This window comes from Pristiophorus japonicus, chromosome 2 (assembly GCF_044704955.1).
Source record: "Pristiophorus japonicus isolate sPriJap1 chromosome 2, sPriJap1.hap1, whole genome shotgun sequence".
Lineage (NCBI taxonomy): Eukaryota > Metazoa > Chordata > Chondrichthyes > Pristiophoridae > Pristiophorus > Pristiophorus japonicus.
Window position 1 is genome coordinate 120,237,836 of NC_091978.1, and position 10,484 is coordinate 120,248,319.

At 38.0% G+C, this 10,484-nt stretch overlaps 1 protein-coding gene across 2 annotated transcripts in view; it reads left to right on the forward strand.

Annotated features, from left to right (window-relative positions):
* map3k1 (mitogen-activated protein kinase kinase kinase 1, E3 ubiquitin protein ligase) overlaps positions 1-10,031 on the forward strand; it is a 148,821-nt gene extending 138,790 nt beyond the window's left edge. For both annotated transcript variants that reach the window (XM_070869029.1, XM_070869039.1), the window contains exons 15-20: positions 357-509; positions 2,873-3,035; positions 3,920-4,051; positions 4,400-4,542; positions 5,705-5,836; positions 6,385-10,031. In XM_070869029.1, the coding sequence (XP_070725130.1) occupies positions 357-509; positions 2,873-3,035; positions 3,920-4,051; positions 4,400-4,542; positions 5,705-5,836; positions 6,385-6,531 (870 nt within the window). In that variant the 3' untranslated portion in view covers positions 6,532-10,031. The remainder of the gene's footprint in view (positions 1-356; positions 510-2,872; positions 3,036-3,919; positions 4,052-4,399; positions 4,543-5,704; positions 5,837-6,384) is intronic.
* Positions 10,032-10,484: the final 453 nt, after the last annotated feature.

Consider the following 10,484-nt stretch of genomic DNA (forward strand, 5'->3'; position numbering starts at 1 on the left):
GGTACTGCAGGCACTTAACATTTCAATCTGTGTACTGCACTGTCTAATCGATTGTACAAGAGATTTTTTTTTATAGAGTTCTGTCAAATCTTAATTGAAAATGTGAGTCAATTTATTTGCAGAGTTTTATAACTCTAAATCACTTGGCTCTTTTGCTGAACTGTTCTGTTATCAGAAATGTGACCGAGTAAATGCTCAAACCTTGCTTCCAAACAAAAAATAATGTACATAGCTTTCTTCCTTGATTATCAAACTATTGTACATATCATAGTTTTTTGATATGTAGTAAATTTGAATTGTAAATTGAATAAGTTTTATAAAAATGTGTAATTTATTTGTAATGCTCTAACTTGCAGACACCAGAAACCCTACCTGGACATACCAAAGCAAAACTCGCTTACAGAGAGGGTGTAGAATGGTTCAAAGGGCAACAGATAGGCCTTGGGGCATTTTCTTCATGTTACCAGGCACAAGATGTGGGAACAGGAACGTTAATGGCTGTGAAACAGGTAATTTTCAGATTTTCTGCTCATTACTCCAACATTTTGTTGATGGTGGGAAGATGTATTAGCATTTCAAATTGATCTCACAGCAAGCAATGTCTTGCTGTTCAGTAAACTGCTTTTGACAATTAAGTGAAAACATGCAATATTTTTGATTTTTTTTTTGCTACTCGCATTATGGCAAGAGCTTTTTATCATGTTTTATTTTTGCTCAATTGCATTTTCATCTCCATTAATGAAGAAGATTAATTTGCATCACAGTTAGCTATTCTCCATATGTATGTCCTCTTCAGGTATCCTAATGCTAATTTTATTCTTGTGGAATAGCAGAACCCCTGTGGCATTGCTCAGGCTGTATTAACAAATAGTGTTTTACAACAATGCCATGTCGGTGATAACACTAGGGACTTTATCTCTCTCGATCATGTGTACTTTCTCGTAAGAGTTTAAAGCAAGTTTAAAATTAGTTTGTTCTACTTGTGGAGTGACCACTTCTTGGAGTAATTTTGGACCCAAGTTTCGAGCCACGCCTAGAATGGCGCAGTCCCGACCTGGACGCCCGTTTTTCGCGCCGCAAAGTGCACCTTAAAAAAAAAAAAAAAAAAACCTCCGTATTCTCCACCTCCCTGCAGGTCCTCTGGCTCTTGGCGCAGCGCTGAAAACTGCCGGGACCTCTGCACATGCGCGCTACAGTGGGCACGCAAGTGCAGTAGCTCCAGGCGCCCGAAACTGTGTGGGAGAGGCCCGAAGCACGGCAGCCCCGAGCCCTAGCCCAATGGCCTCACTGGGGCTGCGTGAATAAGGCTCCTCCCATGGCCAGCTCCTGCTTCTGCCCCCCCCCCCCGACTCGACCCGCCTGCCGCTCCCACTCCCACCCGACTCTACTCTCGCCCCCGGACTGGATCCGACCTGACCTCCCTCCCTCCCTCCCTCCCCCTCTTTCCCTCCCTCCCCCGCCGACCCGAACCGAACCTCTCTCCCCGACCCAACCCAACGCCACCTACCTCTGGTGCTGGGGACGGGCCCTGCCCGAAATCTCAGGCCCGGCCCGTTCAGCCTTCGGCCCCGACGGCAAACCGCTTCCTAAAGGCCTGCCTGAAGAACTTTCACACAGGTAGGAAGATGGTTTATTTAATCTTTTCTTTGCTTATAAATGTTTATTCAGGTTGGATTTATTTGTATAATATTTGTATAAGTATAAATAAGGATTTATTGTAGAATTTAATGACTTCCCTTCCCTTCCCCCCCCCCCCCCACGCCTAATTTATAACCTGCGCCTGATTTTTTAATGTGTAGAACAGGTTTTTTCAGTTCTACAAAAATCTTCACTTGCTCCATTCTAAGTTAGTTTGGAGTACGTTTTCACTGTGGAAACTTTGAAATCAGGCGTCAGTGGCCGGACACGCCCCCTTTTGAAGAAAAAATTCTGTTCCAAAGTAGAACTGTTCTACCTGACTAGAACTGCAGAAAAAAAAATGTGGAGAATTGCGATTTCTAAGATAGTCCGCTCTCCACCAGTTGCTCCTAAAAAATCAGGCGCAAATCATGTGGAAACTTGGGCCCCAAATGTGGAGAATTCCGATTTCTAAGATACTCTGTTCTACACCAGTTGCTCCTAAAAATCAGGAGCAAATCATGTGGAAACTTGGGGCCATATTGAGGGTTGTCTGGATGCCATTTTCAAGGCAGTGATGAGTTGAAATATTCACACTTGTATTAAGTATTATTGTATTGCTAGATCAGACTGGTGAGCACATCAACATGTGCGTTTCAAGCTGGCCTAAAGATCTTGGTCCTCCAGACCCTACCACCAATTTATGTATTCTTTGTTTCTTCCTATGTGACGGTTAAGTGAATGTTGAAGAATGGTAGATTACTCATCAAGGGTATGTTTTTCTGTGCTCTTGAATGGACTTCAATAACTACATTTAGCTCCCTTCTCTCCAACCCTCATTTCTCTTTCGGATCTAGTATTGCTTGGAGGAACATTCTTTACTGTTGTATTTAGTGCTGTTATTTGGAGCCTTCGTACTGGTTTCTCCAAATAAAGGATGGACCCCATAGCTGGCCTTCTATAACATTCCGGAGAAAATCACATGACATGAGTTTGAAGATTTTCCTTCGTTCTCCCTGTTTCACTGGGTGACCACACTTCATATTTGTGTGTGGTAGTTGAACAACTTTTTTTTTTAAACCTGAGGAAAGGCCATGTCTTTGAGCCAATATGAACTTGCATTCATATATAGTTCTTTTCATGTCACAGCCAGTGAAGTACGATTTGAACAGCAGTCACTCTTGTAATGTAGGTATATGCAATTTAATTTTGTCAATTTAAAGTTCTAAATTTATTTTTCTAACTTTGTAAACAGGTGACTTACGTCAGGAACACGTCTACTGAGCAAGAAGAAGTGGTACATACTCTAAGAGAAGAAATCCGGATGATGGGCCACCTTAACCATCCTAATATAATCAGGATGTTAGGTGCCACTTGTGAAAAGAGTAACTATAATCTGTTTGTTGAATGGATGGCAGGTGAGACTGAAAATTTTTTTAAATCAATACATTATTTGTAATCTGAAGTCATTTTATTTTTCTAACTGGCTTGTTTCTTGCTGCCAATTTTGGAAAATTGTCATTGTTCATCCCATTGGAAAGAATGGAAGCATCAAATAGAGCAAAAAGTGCATTTTGATTATACTGTGCCTGAACTGTTCATAATTAGTACTGAATTTATACTTCCAATTGCTCAGTAAGTCCACTATCCATTGGAGAACTGAGACATATGTGCCAATCTGTGCTAAGTTAGCTGATCCCTGCTGGGGTGCAGGAAGGGTGCTAAAATGGGTTTAACATCACTAGGCTGGAGAGGAGGGAAAGTCAGTCTGAGGTCTTGGGTTGATACCCTTCCAGTGACTCTGCTGGGAGTGTACTTTACAAAAGAGCCAGAGATGATATGTGGAAACATTTTTTTTTTGTGATCTGAAATGCACTGCCTGAAAGGGTGGAAGCAGATTCAATAATAACTTTTCAAAAGGAAATTAGATAAATACTTGGAGGAAAAAAATGCTGTGCTATGGGGAAAGAGCAGGGGAGCAGGACTAATTGGATAGCTCTTTTAAAGAGCTGGCACAGGCATAGGCCTTCTGCCCTATTCTGTGATTTTATACCCTTGATTTGACTAAGTGGTTCATGTACAAGTTACAAGTATTTTTATATAATGTCTGGAACTTTAATGGTAAGAGATTCCTAATTCTATGGCTCCTGGTGAAACCTCAAACAGCAGAGCTAAGTGCTGCATCACATGAAAATTAAATTATTGATTTTTGCAATTAAATGAAGTGGGGGAGGGGGATATGCTATGTTGAGCAGTTCTATGATACGTTTCAGAGTCTCTTTACATAGCATTTTATTTTTAGGTGGATCGGTTTCTCATTTGTTGAACAAGTACGGTGCTTTCAAGGAACAAGTTATTATTAATTACAATGAGCAGCTGCTGCGTGGCCTGGCTTATCTCCATGAGAACCAAATCATCCACCGGGACATCAAAGGTAAGAATGCCTTGATCCATAGCTACATACAAAGGGTTCAAAAGACAAATGAATGAAACGAGAGCAGGTCCTGCTGTGAGAAACCATGCTTTGTGGTGCTGTCAGAGTAGAGCAAGAGCATGATCTTGCTCCGACCTTTTGATTTAGAAGCCTTTAACTGAGTACGAACCATATCCAATAACATGCTTACTACGTTTAAGAATACATGCCTCCCTGCAGTTGTCAAGGAATGGGGTCTCTATGGAATGTGTATGTGGCATTTAAGCGAATATTTGGGGTTGTAACTAGGGAAAGGTATTTGCTTCCTCTACTGATTACTGTACTAACTTGCAGTATTTGGTTTCCTAGGTGCCAATCTGCTAATTGACAGCACAGGACAGCGACTAAGAATAGCAGACTTTGGAGCTGCAGCCAGGTTGGCATCAAAAGGCACTGGTGCAGGCGAATTTCAAGGGCAGCTGTTGGGAACTATTGCATTCATGGCACCAGAGGTGAGATGGACTGTAAATTTTGTACTTGTATTCATGCAGCACTTTTGCTGCTGTTCGCCAGTCATTGGCATTGAAGTAACCTATCAACACTAAATATTGGAGTTTTACCTTGGCATACTTGCTTCAGGGAAAGGGTTTAAATATGATGGTAGTCTATATTGAGATTAAAGGAAAAATGCAAGAAAAGTTGCAGATCTTGTGTTAAGCATTAAATTTTTTCCAAGTGATCCATTTTTACAGATTACATGTCGATGCTGCTAAAATCTTTGCGTATTCTGATAATCTCATGAATAATTTTGGAAAATTGTGGAATGCATCCTTGTTTGTGGAGCAAAAACTGTTTGCTTGAACTGGACACTTTTTTTCCGATGATCTTTCTCCCCCCTTCCTATATTCTGAGTACCCTTCTCACACATGCCTCCCTGGACAGGTTATGACCTATGGCCAAACCTTCTGGTGAGAAAGCCATTAGGAGTTGTGTGACAGTGGTGCAGAGTAACAATGACCCCTCACATTTCTCCTGCTCCCTCCCTAATCCCCTTACTGCATCCCATGAGTGTATTCCCATTGTCCAGGTGTCATGAGCAAAAAATCAAAGCTTTTGCTCCAAACTTTGTTTGCTCTTTCCTACTTGAACAATTTTTAATTTAAAAAAAATGGCTGTCCTCCATATTTCAGTTGATATGTCTACCCTAATTTTTGGAACACTCTCTACTATGTGGAAAATGTAATGTTTCAGCAATTTTTTAACATTTCTGAATAACTAATGCCTGTAAATAATTTCCAATGTTGTTCAAAATATGGTTCTTTAAAATTAGTGAATTGGAATACTTCTACTATGGGAGTTTCATTGTAAATGCATTCCACTGTATGTCATTGTTCCTGTCCTAGGCCACTCACACAAGCACACAATCTCCTAATACAATATGTTGGCAGCGGTAGAATTTGTTTCAACTATCCTGTTTCACAAAAAATGGTTGAGTTAGACATTGAGGATTCGTATTTCATATTAGTTGAGAATGTTATAGCTTCAGTTGTAATGCATGCTTTACTGGTGGTATAGATTTTCATGTTCTGCTTTCTAAATCACTTTAGATGCTGACAGACCTCAACAGTCAATCACATTCTACATTGATCCTAATCCTTGCATTTACTTTTTTAGGTGTTACGGGGCCAACAATATGGCAGAAGCTGTGACGTGTGGAGTGTTGGCTGTGTTATTATAGAGATGGCCTGTGCCAAACCTCCATGGAATGCAGAGAAGCACTCCAATCACCTTGCTTTAATATTTAAGGTAGGTAAATTGGAGGAAAATTATTCCGGTTAAATACTGAAAGATTGGATGCGTTTATAAAATGTACAATTATTGCAATAGTGTGTTTCATGTATTGAGCAGTTAACTTTTTAAACCATTATTACAAACCCACAATAAATATGAACTTGTCTGATTTGACAATTTATTGTACTGGACATTAGTAAAACATTTTTAAACTTGTAACCAATTGGAAGAAAGGACAACAATGCTCAAATAAAATTAAGATAGAATTATGCTCGTAAAGATCAGATCAGCTATGATCTTATTGAATGGCGGAGCAAACTCAAGGGGCCAAATGGCTTGCTGCTCCTATTATGTTATGTATATAAGTTTGTATAGAATTATAGTGTAATGCTCTCACTTGCTGACAATTGCAATTTAATCCTATTTATTTTTGAGTACTACGTATTAATACATTTGCACAAGGTGTTAAGGAATCTGTGCTGACGATGATTCTGGTTGACTTCAACTCTAATGCATACCAGCAAATATTTCTAAATATTGCATCTTGTCTCAAAATCCAACAGATTGCCAGTGCAACGAGTGCCCCAACAATTCCAAGCCATTTATCCCCTCCATTGCGGGACGTGGCTCTGCGGTGCCTGGAACTTCAGCCCCAGGATAGACCTCCATCACGGGAGCTTCTGAAACACCCAGCCTTCCGAACGTGGTGATGGATACCATTGCAAATAAAAGCTGTGCAAGAAGGAACTACTGAATCAAAGAAAATGCCTGAGTGTTGTCCTGCAGTGCACTGGAGAGCTGTATAAATAGGTGTATTGGCCTCAAGTTTGAGAGAAAATCAGCAAAGGCTAAAAGGAGCCTGTGTCTCAGTAAACAACTGCCACACAAGGATCTGTACCTTTTTAAAATAGTATGCAAATATCTTGTTGCTTGTAAAAGTTGTGCCTTCTTATTGATCAGACTTGTCCTTAGCACCCAAAAATGTAGTTTGGATCTGCCAGTTGAAAGCTGTGCGGCAGTTGGGAAGAACATTGTTTTGTCCGAGCACTTTTTCAGCAAATGCTAGCAGCTGAGGGGCTCCTATGAGTTTTTGCTGTTTTTAAACTGCCAGTGGTTAGGGTTTATACATTTCTGAAGTAAACTGAGGATATATTAATATTGCCAGATTCTCCCTCTATTAAACTTCTTTACAAAATAATTCTGAAAAGGGTTTTTTCTGGGTTTAATACTGAGACCTTTTTGGGTAGAGTTTCCACTTTGGGCCCAATCAGCAATCCAGGTGAAAATTGCACAAGTTTTCCAAATTGATTTTTTGCTCAAGTTTCTGCTAACTCATTTGCATATCACTAAACCTAAATCTTCCATGAACCAGTGCAATCAGGCAGTGTAAGTGTCTAGTCCACTATGTTTGAGTAACAGAATTTTAAATCTGAAAATGATTATAAAACTACAGAAACCGTTAACTTGGTGTACAGTATTCAGTTTCTTAGTAAATTACATTAATTTTTAATTTGTGTCCTTGCGCCAAAAAAGCTAAATTTTAAGAGCCTCCTTGAAAGCCCGCAAACTGCCACAATTAGCAGAAACTCGCTATAGTGATTGATTTGATCTGAGGGCATGGCCAGTTTTGTGGGTGGGGCCAACTTCCAGCATGATTTGTTTTAAACTAGTGCAAAAGATAGCGGAAACTTGATTTGCGCTTGAAATGCCGCAATCTTTTTTTGTGCTGGTTTGGTCGATTTTGGAGAATTGCAGCGCAGCCTAGTGGAAATTCTACCCTTTAGTATCTTCAACGGTCCACTTAAGTACTTGATTTATAAGGTTTTCATTGTGGAAGATAGCGAAGTTAGAAAATCATCTAAGCTGATTGGACGATTTACTAGAAAGGTGCCTGCTGTATCTTTGTCCAGGTTTAATGAACGGGTCCTTTTACTAGCTGTTGTAATTGAAAGGAATTCTGTGGTATTTACTTGCGGCTTAATTTGTTTAATATTCAGGGAAGGGTTATATGTGAAATCTACTTTCAAAATTTGTATTTGTAAAACTGTGCCATAATTCAGCTGTTTGGGTTACAAAGTTACTGAAAAATTACTTGTTTTTTACAGTTTATTGAAGATGTGTACTATTTCTTGTAAGATGCTGAACAGATTACCTTTCCAATTCCAGTGTCATACCATCACTGCCCGTTACAGAACTTTTGCAGTCGCGCCTGCTATTTAAACCTGTTACTCAGTTCCAGTTGATAAATGTTCAGCAGCCATGCCGGACAGAACCTGCTGTGGTTTCATTTGTGCTACTGTTTTGAAGCCTTTTATTCAACTTTAACACGTAAATGTTTCAATCAGTTGAACTTCACCTTTGTTTGCTGCTGTAAGATTCTGGAATCTTTGCGAGAAAGTCTTACTGTGTCTACCTTTTTTTTTAAACAAAAAAAAACAGTAAAAAATAATATTCAAAGCTTGGTTTGCAGTTTTCCTTCAGCAAAAGGTTTAACTCCTTGTTACCATATTTCTTTGGATAGAACTTAAAATTGTTGTTTCATTGCAATGTCTTTAACATTGATTTTAGTCCAATTGGTCCTCTTTTCGATAATAGTTTTTTGAATGTTGGTCTCCAGTCACACATCCCGCTTAAGGATAGATGAAATTTAATGCAGTATTCTAAGAAACCTCAGTTGAATTATAAGAGTGTTACAAAACTGCATGTCAGTATTCATATTCATATTTTCATCACCTCTTAAACTAAGGATGAGGGAGAACATAAGTTTGAATTAGATTTAAAAGCATGTCCTGAAATGTGGACTTTTAAGTAAACCCTACTGCTGTTTTATGGCATTTAAAGATTTGTACGTCTTCACATGAAGATAAGTAAAGAAAAGGCAGATACATATTGCTGTATGTAAAATAGTACTATTGGATTGAAAACAAATGAAAAGATAAATAATTTGTATCAACCAATGTATCTTTTAAAACGAGACAAATTTTGATTGACCTATTCATATTAGATATTCACACCTGCGTAGTACTGAAGGAAAACGGCATTTTGCTTTGACATTTTTTCGTTGAATCTAAATATTTTGTGTTTTGAGACGTGATTAGCTGTAAAAGCTTGCATCCTTTAGAGATTTTAGTTTGGGAATTTTAACTCTTCCAGCAATAAGTCTGACTGTCTTTACAGATTTGTAATACTTGTTGTTTCCACTTTAACTGTGGCAAGTTTAGTAAATAAAAATATTCATGTCAAATTGATCTTCATGGTTTAAAAAAATGTAAGAGGCTTTTAAATATCAATGAAATAAGGGGTTTCTGTCCCCATGTTCAATTTTTTAAAATTATAATGTGAAGCCCTGAAAGTATAGATGTTAATTTTTTTTAAGAATGTTTTAATGTTGTATCACATTCCTCATTGGTGAAAAAGGTGCTGTTATTGCTTGAAGAGTTAAAGATGTACAGAGATGTTTGTAGCATACTTCATAGCAGTGACTCTTTAATTTATTGACGACCTGGAATCATATTTTGGGTTCCCTTCAAGTCAATAAGTTTTCTTTAAAAGTGTTTTTTCTTGAGCTTTAAATGATGCACTCTTGCCATTTTATACTGGAAATGTTTTTGTCAAATTTTCACTGTTTCTGACAAAAACATTAAACTGATGAACCTCGGCTAATCAGTATTACTTTGTAGATCTCAGCATCTGGCTTGTTTAATAAGTTGATGCTTTTTATCATCAAGATGCGTTTTAATTGAGATTGTTTGCATTGCCCTCAGCTTGCTGGTAATTGTGATGTATTTTGTGTAATTTTCTTTTTTTATTTTATGCACATGTGATGTAATCATTTTTTCTTTGGATCAGAGCTGGACTGAAAATGTAATATGTAATTATTTGTGCTGTTCCTATTATTTGGTACTTCTTAAATTGTAAATAACGTCTACTGCTGTTTTATTCCAGTTTCTACTACCTCAGGTGTCCTATAGTTTTTCTTCTACCAAAGTACACTTTCACAATGAAACTATATTTGCTATGTGACTGTAATTTCTAAAACTTCCAGGGCTTAAGGGCTAACTTCTATTAGCACCTTACTGTGCAAGCAAAAATTTTTTTAAATCTCTGGGGTTGAAAGATTTGGTTAAATGTATCCTTTGTAATTTTAAATATATCAAATATTTTAATTATTGAAATTTTTACCCCGTTTTGAAACATTTTATAGCATAATTTGGACCTATTTTGGTGTTTTTGTCTTTCTAGTAAATAAAAGTTTTTTTGGAACAACTTCTGTATCTCTTGTTTTTTGCGCACACCATGTGATATTCTATGCTCATTATATGGAAAATCACATCCAGGATCAATGGTTTAAACAGTGGATTGTGCACCGAGTTATGGTGGCCCTGATTCGTGATTGATTTTTGCATGAACCAAATGAGTTTATCAAAAAGTTTAAATTAATTCTTCATTTACTGCTAGAGAGTCCATCACTAGTACTACCCAGCAGAGTGTCTGCTGCCCTTAGTAGTACTAGTAGAAAGTACACCATTGAAACATTTCTGTGAAGTGGAAGGGAAATTCTGCAAATTTACCCATCTGTTCTCTTGCTTTGTTATTACTTATAATTGATGGGGTGTCATTTAAAGTTTTGATTGCAGTATGTGTAACCAGATAAAGTAGGCTG